Source organism: Priapulus caudatus, unplaced genomic scaffold (genome assembly GCF_000485595.1).
Source record: "Priapulus caudatus unplaced genomic scaffold, Priapulus_caudatus-5.0.1 Scaffold58, whole genome shotgun sequence".
In the NCBI taxonomy this organism is placed as follows: Eukaryota; Metazoa; Priapulida; class Priapulimorpha; order Priapulimorphida; family Priapulidae; genus Priapulus; species Priapulus caudatus.
Window position 1 is genome coordinate 181650 of NW_014577119.1, and position 16396 is coordinate 198045.

The window sequence follows — 16396 nt, forward strand, 5'->3', positions numbered from 1 at the left end:
TGTGACACCTTTGTTAGGTGCAGATATGCAGATACGCCCAGTTGCGCGAACACTCATTTCAGCATGCCTTCTGCTTTCCGTGATACCTCCCACATCTCCCATTGGTGATACCAAACTCGCCGCTGTGATCCCTTGCCTGAATACTCCTCGTTTATGTGCAGTTTGCACTAAACCCTAACCTATTAAAAATTCGTAAAGAAAATTTAATTGTTGTAAAAACATTATTTGTTTGTTATCAAATTGTGTAAATAAATCATGTTAAATATTTGCATAATTGCAAAAAAAACTAGTTAAAGTGCATTACGTCACGAATTTCTAGCACCATCAATATAATTATTGTGTTTATTTGTACAAAATAAAATGTATCAAAATACAAATTAGTGTTTCTGTTTACTTTCATGCTTATATACCATTCTTTATATGCCCCTATTTGCCTGCTCGTGAAAAACAGAGAGACGCAGTATCTGAACAGTACTAGAAAGGGGAATTAGTGGTTAGGACAACAAACATTACCAAATCGTCTAGATTTTTGCAAATTTAACCAACGCTAAAAACATTTTTATCACGGTGGAGCTTGCAGGAGTACTATTTTAGTAACGTTAGTTCTTTACTTTTAATGTGAAAAAGATGGAATTTTTTTTATACAAAATTTTACCATGCGAAATATTCGTACGCGTTAGTCATATTAAATAGAAAGAGATAGAAAAATACAGAAAACAGGTACATATAAAAATCTAATGGGCCGATCAACGGACCTTTCGAACGCCGTGACGCCTGTGCTGTTACTGTTTCAGCTATCCGGCGGTTATTTGGGTTTCTAAATTCATGGATTGTCCATGAAAATATTACACAACTGCTCACGTCAATTGAGGCAGTTCAGGAACTCCGATAGTTTAACCCTCCTTTGAGGGTCAAAAAGCGTTACACGACACTTACTTTCTTCGCACTCACGTTTGAAAAGAACATTTCATGGGTCCTTTCAATCAAAGTGCATAAAATGGCTAGGTCAGTGCTGAAACAAAAAAGGTTTTCTCCTCTGTCCGTTAGCCATGTCCTCAGAAAATGTCTGATATCCTGACCTTTCCCACACTGCCTTTGGACCTGGCTGACCTCCAATTTTAGCACTCGGTCGATGGTGTTATCCTGCCATCACACGTACTTACAGCCGATATTAAGAGCAAGGTAAAAGCCTGTTAAGATTGGTGTCCGCAATTCTCCGTATTCCTCCTATACCTTTAAGTTAAGGGGAAATATTCCCCTTCGTTTCACACTTGACCTTTGACCCCCAAATTTGTCATTCCTGAAGTCCTCTTTCACGATCGGATCCCCCAACGTCCCGAGGCCGAATAACGTGAGCCTTGCTTTCAATGCGCTGTTAGATTGCATGTGCCCAAACTCGTGACGCAACGCAACGGGACGGTGACGGACGGACGGACAACGATCGTTGCGATTCTACAACGCTGTCATCTGAACTACGTGCAGATGAGCTAAAACATCAGTGAGCTGACTGGTAAAGTCGACATCGGTCTAGATATTAAACTGACTCGGATATGTATTTTATCGATCCAACTCTATCCACCAGTGACGGCTCATGTCCCCTCTGACATACGGAACTGCAGTTTTCCAGGATAGCAATTCTGTTTGTGTGATGTCTGCTTCTGCGTCACTCAACCTATTGACATCTAAACATCCCAGGTGTGCAATTCAGATCCCAATTGCGCACACTGCTCATAGTTCTCTCACACACACACGCACGACAGCGCGACGCGCACGCACGCCGCGACGCACAGGAAGTGATCTGCACCGCTCCCACCACGCGCGACGTCGTTTGCCTGCCCTCATGAGGCTAACTCGCTCTTTCCACGTATGACACACGTCCGCTCAACCTCCAGCTTGGTGGCTCTCGTCTCCCCTTTCAGCTTATTAGTCTCAGTCTTCACTTGTGGAATACCCATCCGATTAGCATGGCTCTCCGCCACCCAGACAAGAGTGCATCATGCAGGACGCCCCTTCGCTCCCTGAGCATTTTCGGGAATTTTCCTTGGCTCAGATGAAACACTCTATGCGCTCCCTCGACTCAGAACTAGACTCGGGAGACCGCAATTCATACAGAGTTCATGTTTACGTCGCGACTATTCCGCGCAGACGTTAAGCGGCTCTAATAAAAAACCAATGTTAATGTTACACTTGCTTAGTTTCCTGCTGACTGATAGCGCTAACAAGAGATCTCAAGCGCCCGGCACTAGGAGTTTCCGTTACTCTTGCCTGCTAACCGTAGGCCTTTTTGTGTCGACAGTGTTCATGCGTTGAAAGCAGCGTTGGGAAACACTGCGTCGACTCTCCCGTTGCTAGAGCAGCGGGAACGACTCCCAGGCGAGACAACTATAATGATTTGGTATATATCTAACAATAAAATAGATACAAAATGTTTAATTATAATTGCAGAAGTACAAATAAAGTATTTCTTTAAAGGAATCAATAATAATAAGTCATATAAAAATAATATTTACGCTGAACAGAAATTTTCAAACCTACTCACGCCCGGTGAACCGTGACGTCAGCGCTGCGCATTGTCAGGTTGCCGTGCAGTGAAAGTGGTAAAACCACGTACTGCTTCCTGGGCGTCTGAATTTTTCCTGAGAGCATGGGACAATCTACATATATATTTACACACTCATCGCGCCGCGCTTAAATGTTATCCGCACGCACGGCACGCAGGAGTTGTAACATCTATTACTGCCTGCATGTTCTGCTCTGGTGTATGGCGACTTCATTACACTACCATCATTTTTATTGATGTATCCTCTCGAAGCTTTCTATACTCACGAGCTTCGCCTCTATATTTGGTTATCCGGCAGAATCAGAGACGCCCTATATATAGAGGAATAATACTGTTCTGCAGATGACACAGCTATTAACAAGAACAAATACACAGTATTGCCAAAAAATCATAAGTGGATTTATACATAACAAGTGTGCCGCTAGTAGCGATACAGCTACCTCTCATATATCTCTAACGTTTGTACTGACTCGGGACTCTTGAATTGAATTGGATTTGTAGAAGTGTAGTTGGCGCATTATTCTTTATTTTATAGAAACCGCTGGTTGCGTTTAATTTGTGCTAAAGTTTTCCACCAAGTTGCGGCTTCACATACACGCCGAAACTCAGTGACACGTATGGCACAGGTGGGAGTGGCGAGTTATCTCAATGGGCATGTATCCATATTTCCTTTCAAGAACGATGCTGACTGCTGCTGCTGCTGCTGCTGCATGCTGCTGCTACTTGCTGCTGCTGCTGCTACGGTGCTGCTGCTGAGTACTACCTTTAGGCTGCTTGCACGACTTGGACTGATCTGCTGTTATGAAAGTTCTGCATCGCTGCTGCTGCCGACTACTAGATTGCGCTCACTGCTAACCTGCACACTCGCCCTCGCCAGGGCAGCCGTCTTTACCACGCTCTTCTTGCCACAGAACATTTAAAGATGGCGTATAGTCATACCACCCTGCAATTCCTCAGATTGGTGCTAAGAGAAACCATCTATCTTCAGCAAAAAGACATGAGGCTCGGAGCTCCGGGGAAATCAACCCAACAGAATGGCCCTAAGACATCACAAACGGTCCGCAGAGCTTTACCCCTCCGCAAGCCCTCCACCCGCTGCAAAATCGAAACGAAAAACAATTAGAAATCGTAATCGCTTGATCTCAGCAGTGTTTTAAACAATTTAACGCAGGCAAAAACTACACCAGTACCACTAACGACGCATCGCCTGCTTGGCAGTTAAGCCCACTGGCCCTGTGTGAGGTGGGCGATACGTTTAGTTCACATGTAACATTCGAACTTACTACAATACACGCTCTTTAGAAATATCATACGATTTAAGCCAGCTATATAAACCTTCCTTTAACCAAATTTAGCTTTTGATAATTCACTTTGACATGGTAGCCCTCTGATTTACCTGCAGGACACGTGTGAGTGAGGGGGGTGGGGGTGGAGCGTGAGGGGCGGAGGGGGGAAGGGCGCGGGGGTGCAGTGCGAGGGAATGTTCGTTGGGGTGCTGGGAGGGGGAGGGGGGGAGGCGAGGGGGGGAGCGAGGGGGTGCAGAGCGAGAGGATCCATGTGTGTTAACCCTGCCGCGTGGGTGGGGGAGGGCGGGTGGCGGAGAGGAAGCGTGTAGTCTGAGCCACGTTACTTCTTGCGCGAGGTGCGGGCGTCGGAGAGGCGAGGAGAATTATTATTTCGGAGGTGGGTGCCTCTCTCAATAATGCCATAAAAATGCCCTAGGGGTCAGCCGCTGAACAAAAAAATGTATTTTCAAATCGCTGCTGTCCTCAGACCATGATTGGCGTTGCGGAGAAAATGCTCTCTCCGATACCAATCTGCCTTGCGCGCATTTTTGAGGGCGCTGTATGACCTGTGACCTCCAATTCGGGCACAGTATGATCGGCTTTCTACATGAATGATGATGCCTATACAACCGATATCACGAGCCCGTAGGTCGAGACCGTTCTAAGGATTGTGGCCGCGCAGCCTTAAGTTATGGAGCTGAATGTTCCCCCTTCTTTACACTCTCTTGACGCTTTGGACCTTCTGCACCCCCAGCTTCGACATGTCCCAAACTGGTTTTCGGCATTAGCGCCCCCCCACGTCCCCGTAATATCAGTGACTGTACAGTCGACGGCGCGGTTACAGATTTGTGCCCAACTCGTTGACGGGACGGACAGTCAGTATTGAGCTAAAAACTATTGCCCGATGTATTTCAACAAAATCAATTCGACAAGTTGACCTAACCCTCCATGTGAGACTTCGGAACACCTTCGAGTGTTCTCTTACGAACGTGTTGCCGATTCTGGACCGGCAAGACACACCTACCTCTACGCTTCGTACTTCTTCTTCTTTCAGGCCCTGCCGACCCGCTTCCATCATCTCAGCGACGCCGTTCGACGGTTGCTTCGCATCGCCGGGTGGACACCACATTCTTAAGCATCGTGTTATATTTAGCTGACTATAGCGCCCTCAGAAAATTACCCATCGCTTGGACCCAGCACAGTTGTTTCAGAGAATTACCGATCGACGTCCCATATTCTACATTGGAGCCTATCTCCGACGACTGTAAGAAGATCCAAAACTCACTTCACTGATAAATATTAAAATAAGACAACATGAGCTGAACCTTATGTTGTTAGATAAACGCCGTCGAGCCACATCTTAATGATTTACGAAAGGGAGTTATCATGAGTCACTTTTATGTCGTGTCGTGATGTGTCATGAATGGACGTACCGTGCTGGAGAGGATGTCGTAGGGACAGCAGCTCAGCAGAAAGCTCCTGCACACCCGGCTGTCGGTGTACTTCAGCGTTGTCTTGCTGGCGCCTGCTCAACGAAGCACAGCACGCGTTACGGCGAAGACGAAAACTACACGGCCGTGCGCTGACGCCGACGAACGCGGCAATCCTGACTCGCAACGACCTGCACCCTCTCTACTTTCACCCAGTGCTGGTACAGATGCCAGCGATATGCTAGTATTTTTTAATGCATTTTTATTATCCCCTTTTTTATTGGTAGTAGCATTCACAAATTGCAAATTGTCGCTAATCAAGTCAGCTCTTCAATCTGACCTTTGTCATACATTCAATGGTGAATTGGGAGTTTTTGTGAGGTGGACATGTTGTAGCATCTGGGTAAGAAGAGGAGAGCACAGGTAATGCTGAGCTTGCTTAACTACAAACAACTCACTCCATAGTCGCCCTGCAGCCAGCGCCGCCTCCTGCCCTCCTAACACAAATGCTGGGAGAAAAAAAGATATTACGTACGCGCACTCCATTGCTGCCATCTGGTGAAGATCCTAACCAACTACGGGGAAATAAGAGCGTTAGGCGGGCGGCCGACGTAACCACTACACGCCGCACACGCTACTGCAAACAGATATTACGTACGCACGTTGCCTGGTTCCACATGCTGCTCCCCAATCGGCACCACCAGTGAAACAATGAGCGCCAGCAAAAACTGACAAACAGGCGGTTTTGCAGAAAGGCAGCTACATACGTACATCACAATCGTCACGGGCATGGATCCAATGTTCTGCCTGAAAGTTTTTATCAAATACGACGCAGTGCACCTAAGCTAGTGGACATGCATTGCATGGCTCAATATCATGTAAGCATAAATTTGCAGACTAGCACAGTCGCATTAGTATGATGGCAATAAACTTATCTTCTACAGAAATGGAGAACAGGAGAGTGAAAAAGATAACCTACAAATTTGATATATATACATCTCGTGTACACTTATACAGATAGGATATTAATTACTACAAAAGAAATAGACTTAGGAAAGAAATACGAACACAAGAGCTGGTTAGGTTTTTTGACAACTCACAGAATGTGAATAGATAAAGAAACATAAAAAATTAAAACTGTTTTCATAGAGGGCAGATTGACTCAAACCAATGGTTTACACTTTGCATCCATAACATGAACAGTTGTCCTTCACAGCCAACAGACACTTGTGTGGTACATGCACACAGCCGTAGACTCACATACACGCACACACTCACAAATAAATGCAAGTGTTTAGTAGCCAAAAGAGTGTTGGCAAAACTAATTCAAAAAGACAAGGGAAGATTCAGAAAGACACACGTGGAGCAGATAGAGGTCCATTACAAATACTGTGACGAGACGTTGTTCGTGATGCACATCTCCACATTGTCCTAAAGTAACCTTTGAAGATTTGTGCCTAAATGTGTTTTCACTTAGAAAACGGACAACTATACACTGTGACAATACGCACCATAATATCATCCTTGGCTCTCTGCTCCTCTCCTTTCCCCGAGACAAGCACATTTTAATCAGAATTACACGAATGTGTATAAATTACTTCCTATAAACTTAAGTACGTACATGTACACGCAGGACCTCTTTGCCATGTAGCCGCAATGATATGAGTCAGAGACAACAACATGATGATGCATGTGATGGGTAGGTAGCAGAGCCATCATGTCTAGTTATACGTACCATAATCAGCAATGACCCTGCTCATATCTACAGTTTTTGCTTAAATAACTATGACAACTTTGCATGTTTTATGTTATACGCACCCATCATTACGCATTCCAAATAAGCAAATTTATTTGTTATTCTGAGGTGTTCTTGACTTCATAGACACACTGTTTTCAATACGTACGTGATCTTCTGTATTTATTTTAATTTTCAATTTTCTTGAGTAAAAAACTGAAGAGTGATCAGTCCTGCAAACATTCCTGAATTTAAAAATATCCATTGCTGCACTTTAAACTAGTGTTTTGCTGCATACAAATATCTCAATAGCTTGTTATTATATTTTCTCACAAAAAGTACATGTAAAATTGTAAATTTTAACAGATGCATTTGCAATCACTTCTGACAGTTTTAGCATGCAGGAGTACATGCATATTGCCAGCTGCCATAGGTGAAACTCAAATGATCTACTACCTCATCTCCCTTTTGATTGATCACCTCTAAATCTCTAATTTACAATAAACCTGCTGACACTGTACTGCAAGAAAGACTTGCACTCTTTCCAAATAAGTACGATTCCATATGTAAGATTTAGACTGTCACTCAACCGAGATTCCTAGTTTAATAATTATAACAGATTCACAGGTACATCAACAACAAGCATATTTTGCTAAAATCTCACAACTCACGGCAGTACGCATGTAGCTGTAGTCAGAGCAACCTGACAAGCATTGAAGTGCAAATATTGGTGTCTGATTCCATAACAGCAGCTGACAGTGATACCTTGTAAAAAGATAAGATTAGAGGTTAGATAAAATACTGCACACTCAGGTATTAATTTTCCGCTTTTCATATATATGTGTATTAATTTTCTATTTGAAACAAGTTATACGCATCTTACAAGAATAACATGTTGTACCTGATTTAATATTAAAGAATTACTTATAAAAGGAAACTTACAAATGGTCAATTAATGTGAATGTTAGGATAACATGTTGGAAATAAACAAGAAAGTGATATCATTGTGGATAAATGATATAAATGTAAAGGAACCCAAACAACAAAAGGCAAAATAAAATTATAGTCGTTTTTAACATTATAAACAATTGCCAACCTGCCCTAGCAGTTTAGGATTAAAATTTTAACACCAAAATTTTCATTAACCTACCAACTCGAACTTATTTTACATTATAACCTTAACCATGCCAACGATTTTGTTTGGCTTTTATAGAAAAAATTACAAGACAATGGCATGAAAACATGTCAATGGAAGAACAAGCATGCTTGTTCGTGCTAAAAATGTAATAAAATTTAATTGTTATGATTATGTCATCTAAGTGATAACAGGTAGCTAGAGCTGATGGCTACAGTTAGACCATATATGACAGCACAGCTGCACATGTGAAAGTAACATAGGACCTATTATGTTACATATTGCCACTTCCAGAGGTGAGAAATGGGCTCAACTTTAAAATATATCAAGAATCTTAACGGTGTGCCACAGTAATTAGTAAAGAATCACTTCAGCACATTATTATTTATTTTTCTTACGTTATTAATTTTGTTATCCGTTGTTATGTTGTATATTAAATGACTGCATATGGGCTTGTTTATTTCTTAGACTTATTTATATAAATATTACATTTACTCATGCCGATTTACAATTCAATATTCTGCTTACTAACTTCTAGTATGATTAAAGTTATACGTGCAACTCTTCTCTTTCTTCAATCTTGAGTGCAATATATATCTTTTCCAATTGTTAGTATGGCAATCAATCATTTCACTCAGGATTGAGGGAACAAATAAATTTCATGACAGATTTTACTGTGGAGATAGGTACTCCCAACCCATGGGACTGCCAACCCATCCCCCACCCAATGAGTCAGTAAGGACATCACTCCACACCTGACAAAGACTGGCACGTATGATATGGTATCCCAATGTCAATGTTCCACAAAGTGATAAATTACAAAAAACTACAATAGGATTTACAATCTATGAATAAAAACCATTGATGGCATATGTACATATTCTTCATTGACTGGCAGTTATTTAATTCAATTCAACTCAATTGATTAATTATTGTAAAATATGGTAAACCTGAAATAGCTGAGCAATTTTTACTACAAAATATATATATATATATATATAAGCTATATATAGCACATACTGTATTACTATTAGTATTAGTAAATATTGTAGCACATGAACTATAGTCTATATTCAAAGCACATATATATATATATATATATATATAGTTTAGCACATTCGCGAAAAAGAAGGACCGGGGTCCCAAACTAGTACTAGTAGTAGTAGTAGGAATCAGGGGCGTAAATCCCGGGGGGATGGGAGGGATGCATCCCTCCCGCTCTTGAAGGAGGGGGGGATGGCCTGTACAAATATCCCCAGGGGTCAATTTTAACAGTCGTCCGGTCGTCCGTGACGACTGGATTTTCTCTCAGGCAACTACAAATTGCTTCCGTGGTTGTCCGGTGTCCAACCTCTATAAAAATTTTATATTCATAATGCGCGCGTTCATTTTACATACGGCCAGGGTTGCACAATACGCTGCAAACCTAGATGTCTAGACGCATTGTCTTGTAGGGTTGAGTCTAGGGTTGAGTTAGTGTCATCAGACATGAGAATAACTGAATATGGCCCACAGTATGCCTCAGATTGCAGGAAAATGGCTTAAATATTTCAAAATTTTCTGGGGGGCATGCCCCCAGACCCCCCTACCACTGGCATGCCTACGGCACGCGGGCCTGCCTGCGGCAGCCAAGGTTAATTTCGCCCCCGGCTATCGCCGATCATCCCCCACCCACTCTGCGGTACGGATTTACGCCCCTGAGTAGGATTGTGCCAGGTTTTGTGTTGACTGTGCGATTCAAAAACTATTTTCCGGCATCAGCCATGCCGATCTATTTTAAACACATACCATCTCTCTGCGTTCCCATCAACTGATCCAACATATTACGCATCTGCTCTTGCGCAGACATGTTACTAGATTTTAGGTTGCAAGTTTGGTATACTTCTACAAATTCAGCGTAAACATGGTCAAAATAAAATCACAAGGAAAAATGTACAGGATATGATCAAGTCCCGGATGTAAATTGGTCAGTATCGCCATCTACAGGGCAGAATATACATTTAGTAGATTTATAGGATCACAGAAATAGATACTGATACATATTTCTAGATATTTTTAGAAATAGATTTATATGTATTTCTATGTATATGATGGGATAGGACAAAGAGCATTATTATATGACATCATTAGGTTTGTTTAATGGGTTAACCCATTTAAACGTGCTTATCGATTAAATTTTACAAGGCTAGTACATTACCACATAACTTTATTCACTTATTCTTGTATATCTATAGAAATGTATATATAATTTGGATTTTTGTGACCGAAGATAAGCCAACACGCTAATTCTATCAAATTAATATAAGCAACTAAAAGTAAAAAACATAAGTAAAAATGATTTATTTTCTCAAGATTTATTGTACATGATGAATGTCACAAAATTGTAATAGAAAATAATATACTAATAACAGGAATTTTAATATTACTGCTACCAGGTACTCTACACTGCATATGCTTCAAAGTATTGTTGAAAAATTAAATATAAAATAATTTCCTATGTGATGAATATAGTTTATTATACTTGTACAGCCATATTATATGGCACATATGATGATCATACAGCATCCTCATACATAATGCACATGCACTTTTCTAACTAAATTCTGATTTTGAGCATAGCATTTCAGTGATCATCTTTGTCCTTAAGGAAGGTAAGATCTGGAAGATCACTCCAGATGTCTGCCAGTTTCTCATTGCATTTATCATCATGTTCCTCCCCTACACTCCACAGCATTTCAATGTCATACACCTCCCTGGTCGTTGGCATCATCATATGCAGCACAATGTTTCCTGGACAATAAATGCAAACATACACAAAATAAGTTAAAACAAAACACTGAAAATCAAATTAATCTCTAAATCTGATGTATTATGGAATAATGGAAGTGTAATTGCTTGCCAAGTAATGGGAATTACGTTTTCAATCGCATTGCCAATTAGACACATCTATCAAGCCATTGACGCACACAACACAATATTGATCGCCATAATAATGGTTATGCCATGATTGTGACAAACATTGAAGCTCAACAGGCGCAATGTTATGCAATTAACCTGAACAGTATTGAGTTGAGCACTTTTTTAGATGGATCTACAAAAGTTTAGGTTTACTCATCAACTCGGAGTCAATATGTCAGGTCAACTGATTTCACTACATTTTGTCTTACAAGTTCAAAGTGAATTAAAATAAAAATGTATACAAACATGAGCTTCTTCTGTTCACTGGTTCATATTCTAGCTTCCGGTAGTATTACAAACCGCGTAGCTTCCTTCGTTTTGACATAAATCGTACTTTTGCACGACATGGTTTTCACGTTATTTACCGTCGTGTGGCATTGCCAAGCCACAAATTCTCGTACAGGGCAACTCGAAGGAGGCGTGGCAGGGAATTTAGGCCGTAGTCTAGCCGAGTGCAGAAAATGCGCATAGAAATTAAGTTTCGTTGCGCCCATGCTGGGTTTTACAAATTAAAACTATTATACATTTAAACTATAGTTAGAATGCCTTGTTTTTATGGTTGAATCCAGCAGTTTAAAAAAAAATAAACGCTGCGCTGGTAAAATATCTGAACTACTTCACCCGCGGAGGAATGATCTGTATGAATCTTAGCAAGTCAATTGACGCTCCAACTGATTGTAGCTTTTCGCACGTGTTTTGCATAGCAACCGTTACTATGCAATTGCAGGCAAATGCATGTGTTTACACCTTACTTATCATGACTAATAGTATGTGATAAAGGCGAGAGTTAACGTCGTCACCACTCGTTAGCCGAACAAAAACTTCTTCGCGAGATAACGTACGGGAGACACGATCCCTGCCGCGCCTCCTTCGAGTTGCTCTGTACGAGAATTTGCGGCTTAGCAACGCCACACGACGGTAAATAACGTGAAAACCATGTCGTGCAAAAGTATGATTTATGTCAAAACGAAGGAAGCTACGCGGTTTGTAATACTACCGGAAGCTAGAATAAGGACCAGTGAACAACAGAAGCTTAGGTTTGTATACATTTTTATTTTTATTCACATCGAACTCGTATGACAAAATGTAGTGAAATCAGTACCGAATACGTGTCAAACTCCTCTGTCATTATTAACCCCTGATATATATATATATATATATATAAGGAACAAGCTAATAATAACAGAACACTTACCAAAATCTATCACTTTCCAATCAGATGACCCTTCTCCTTCTATTCGCACATTTTTTGGATCTCTAGCCCACCTCCGTTGCTTATACTGTTAAGGATAACATGATATCATTAACAACTAATGTATAGTATAGACATCAGTGCAAACCTGAATTGCAGAATAATCGAACAGAATTTTTCACTGCCACTCACCTGGATTGTAAATGCCTCGGCCATTGCCCGCAGGTGTCGTGGAGAGAGTCCGCTCACTATAACGAGGTAGTCACAATAGTTCTTCTCTGCCGGAACTTGAATCACGCAGATGTCTCGGGCATTTTCCTTCTGCAGTTCCACCACTAGATCATCTATGTCGAACACACCTCTCTCTCCTCCTATAATACAACAAGTGCCGCAGAGCGACAGCGCTCAACTGACGTGTACTGTAGCCGGGTATTCTTCTGATAAACTCACTGGCAACCGAATCAAGTGCGCCCTCACGCCACCGCGTTCGCGCTCAGAGAATATATCTAGGATACTACTAATACAGATCTAAAATCTATGATAGGCTTTGCTATACAGGTAGTACAGTAATAAAGATACAGCTGTGTAACTTTTTAAAATGACTTCGCTATATTAACATGTTATCATGGATATGCGTCGAGCGCGAGCATAGTGGTGGTGGTGGTGAGGGCTCTAATAGCAAAAGCAGTTCAGTCCTTTCTTAACAGTCAACAAATCCATGTTTAACCCTCCTGAGGGTCAAAAAATTATCAACTTATCAGACACTTACTCTTCGCACGTCAGCGGAAATTTCACGGTCCTTTCAATAAAGTGTTAAAAATGGTAGGTCAGCGCTGAAACAAAAAAGTTTTGCACTCGGTCCATTAGACCATGTCCTCAGAAAATGTCTGATATCTGACCTTTCCCCCACTGCCCTTTGACCGGTGACCTCCAATTTGACGCTGGTGATGGGTTTCCTCCCCATCACACTATACATCGAATATTAAGAGCGTAGGTCGAGCCGTTGAGATTTGTGCCGCAATTCCGTATTTCCTCCTATACCTTAAGTTTAGGGGGAAATATTCCCCCTCCATTGACACATCTTGACCTTTGACCATTGACCCCCCAAATTCGACATCCCGAGTCCTTTTCGCGATCCCCCCGACGTCCGGAATAAAAAATACCGTACGTCGAGCGGTTAAGATTTGTGCCCAACTGTTGACGGACGGACGCACGGATGGACATTCACGCGATTCTACAAGCTGCATCTGACTTCGTCAGCTGAGCTAATAATACAGTAAGCCAAGGTTACGATGGTTCCTCCCCTAGTGCCATGGCAAAATACATTGCCAAAATCACTTTAGTCCCAGTGGTGGTATTATAACAAGGATTAACTAAATGGCAGCAAAATTATGCTGGCCATGGTTGTGGTTTTCTAAGATTGGATAGTATTTTATGAAGTCATAATTAGAAACCGAAACTTCAACTCCATTGAGAAAAAGAATGCATGATTGTATTTCCTCACTTTTATGCCGAAGTGCAAATATTTCACGGTCCTCTGAAAGATCCAGATCAACACCATAGTACGTGTCATCAACTTCTTCTTGGTACTCTTCATCAGACTCCCCCTGTACACAGACAAACTACATTAAGCTAGAATTAACAAATTTGTTAGTGTTTGAACAAACGAAGCCAGCAGTGACCTCAAATAACATGCAATTAATATATATTATAGTCACAGTGAGATAAAGGTTACATTTAAAAGCTGTACAACACACAATGAATTCATTAATGTTAGTGTCAAATGCTGACAAATTGACATGAGGCACTCTGCTAGTGTAGTGTACAACTACACCAAAAATCCTGACAAAAACAAGGTGCCCTTACCTATACACTGTACTTACTAGTTCCTGGTGTTCTTTATTCATCTGCTCTCGGCTGTGTTTAGGGAAGGAGAACTCACTATCCTTTAGTACATCGTCGAGGGGTGCTTTCATAAAGTCATGTTGCATCTCTCGGACAAGGCACTTCAGTTCCAAGTCGCCATTCTCCATGTCACCAAGGTCATTAATCTCAACTTTTGGCACCAGCGATGTCAAGTCACGTCTTTTGGGAAAAACCCCATCTGAGCGTTTAGCATTTGTGTGATTGACTGCTGCAGATGATAGAATCCTACTATAAGGAACAGACTTAGGGATCCAGTTGTGTGCAGCTACCCCTTGTCCAATTACACTCCCGTTAGAGAGAGCGGCGTTCCACATGCGCAATAACATTATCAACTTTGGTTGCAATAGGATCAGCATCAATGAACAGTTTACTGTGAATGCATTGTCAAAGGCTATGCAAAACTCGTGCACAACTCCATCGGTGTAGCTTGTCTTTCACAACAGACACATAGCCAGTTGCACTGTAACTACTCTGCGGACTGCAGAGCCGTGAGATTTCCTTCTGTGCATCTGGTCAGGCATAGTTCCCTAGGTGGCGCAGTTCGTGTTATGAAGCTGAAGTTGCCACCGACATCACATCCTAAGAACAAGAACATTGTGTTTTGATCATCATTGATAGTTTGATACATTATCCACACCATGATCATCATAAATGTATAAAAGACTCAAGCTTAACTTCACTTATTGTGCAAAACTGCAAGATTGTACTGGAATATTATGAACACGATGCAGTTTATTTGGCCATGGCCATGGCTTGCCGCGGGCCGCCACTGCCAGCGGCAATCATACGCGGGCTATAGTTACTACTACTACTAGTAGTACTAGAGCTAATTAGTACCCATGCCACTACTAACTAAATGAAAGTGTCAATGACACTGTAGCTCACCACAAAAAAGGACACAAATGAGTGAGTGAGAAGAAGTCAGTTTTAATTGAGCAACTATCGACGTACATTATAGAAACGAAGAGTATATATGGGAGAACTCCCATTATATACTCTTGATAATTATGTGTAATTTTTTACGTGAAAATAAATGTTTGAGATGTGAAAGTCTGAGTTGTGGGCGAGTGATGGCGTTACACCTAAATGATCGCCATTTAACGTTTTTATAATATTCAGATTTAGGCACTGCCTAAAAGCGGAGCTCCCGATGTGTAACGTGTAAGATTGAGAGGATACGCTTATTCCACGTAGCTGCTATATACCACGTGACAATCTGACAATGGTGTTTCCCTGCCCAATCAACACAACTTTCTGTCAAAAGGTTAATTGGTTGCATGAGAGTGTTTACTTCGATAGTGAGTTTTTCTAGGCGTAGCACGACGGTTGCCATCTGTAGCCTCATCGCCGCCAATCACCAAGTCCAATTTATAAACCAAAATGAATACAATTTTGCGACGGGTAGATGGCCCTATACCCGGCTTTGATCGTTATCTTAGCGATGGCGTTCGAAATAAAGGATTATGCTGCGTTCGACATGTTTGTAAAATTTAACTCTAACATAGAGATTTATCGCGCAGGGTGGAGAGGACTACAAATTTTGCCATTAAAGATATTGTCAATGAAATATTGTAACAAACGAACTCTAGACGACGTGGTGACACCACAGACTCGTTATCTGGCAAGTCTTATAATATGCTCATATAATGCCAACCTACCTAATTTGCAATAATTTTTCTTTTAAATATGAAAACCCTGTAAATACGTTTGGGGCCGCAGCCCTTATTGCATTCAGCTACCAAAAATGAACAAAATCCGTTGAACCAGAACTGACTAATAACAATTTCCATTTTTGGCCAAAAATTGCCGTGGCTCAGAAAGTACGTCGACTGCGGTACGCTCGAAAATAGGACGTCTCAAACGCTCTCCATAGCAGTAACAACGTATAGCCCAATTTCAAACATGGTGGGTAAACGGTTCCTGAGTTATCGTTGACCGGCTAAGCCAATGTTGACAGAAGGACGGACGCGTACGACGGACGACGACCCATGCACTAGACATCTGACGATGTCAACGTGACTAAAAAACTAACAGATGGCATACCTACGCACGTCGGTCCGCTGTGATATATCATAGTTCGCATATATGCTATTGCTACATCTACATCGGGGCAAAAGCTAGACTAGTAGTACGTAGCTAGTAGGATTGAGCAGCGACCACCAAGACGGGGGTCA

General features: G+C 41.6%; 2 protein-coding genes across 7 annotated transcripts in view; both read right to left on the minus strand.

The window, feature by feature from the left end:
- Window positions 1-10110, minus strand: part of LOC106821093 (putative RNA-binding protein Luc7-like 1) — a gene marked incomplete in the record, with an annotated part of 29984 nt that extends 19874 nt beyond the window's left edge. The window contains 2 exon segments of the mRNA XM_014825745.1: window positions 5280-5371; window positions 9935-10110. Of these exon segments, the coding sequence (XP_014681231.1) occupies window positions 5280-5371; window positions 9935-9995 (153 nt within the window).
- A 367-nt stretch (window positions 10111-10477) lies between these two features.
- Window positions 10478-16396, minus strand: part of LOC106821103 — a 13201-nt gene continuing 7282 nt past the window's right edge. For 5 of the 6 annotated variants that reach the window (XM_014825761.1, XM_014825763.1, XM_014825765.1 and 2 more), the window contains 5 exons: window positions 14180-14801; window positions 13801-13918; window positions 12489-12667; window positions 12300-12384; window positions 10478-10936 (listed from right to left, as the gene is read on the minus strand). In XM_014825761.1, the coding sequence (XP_014681247.1) occupies window positions 10770-10936; window positions 12300-12384; window positions 12489-12667; window positions 13801-13918; window positions 14180-14578 (948 nt within the window). In that variant the 5' untranslated portion in view covers window positions 14579-14801 and the 3' untranslated portion in view covers window positions 10478-10769. The remainder of the gene's footprint in view (window positions 10937-12299; window positions 12385-12488; window positions 12668-13800; window positions 13919-14179; window positions 14802-16396) is intronic. The other variant, XM_014825766.1, reaches the window with a different exon arrangement.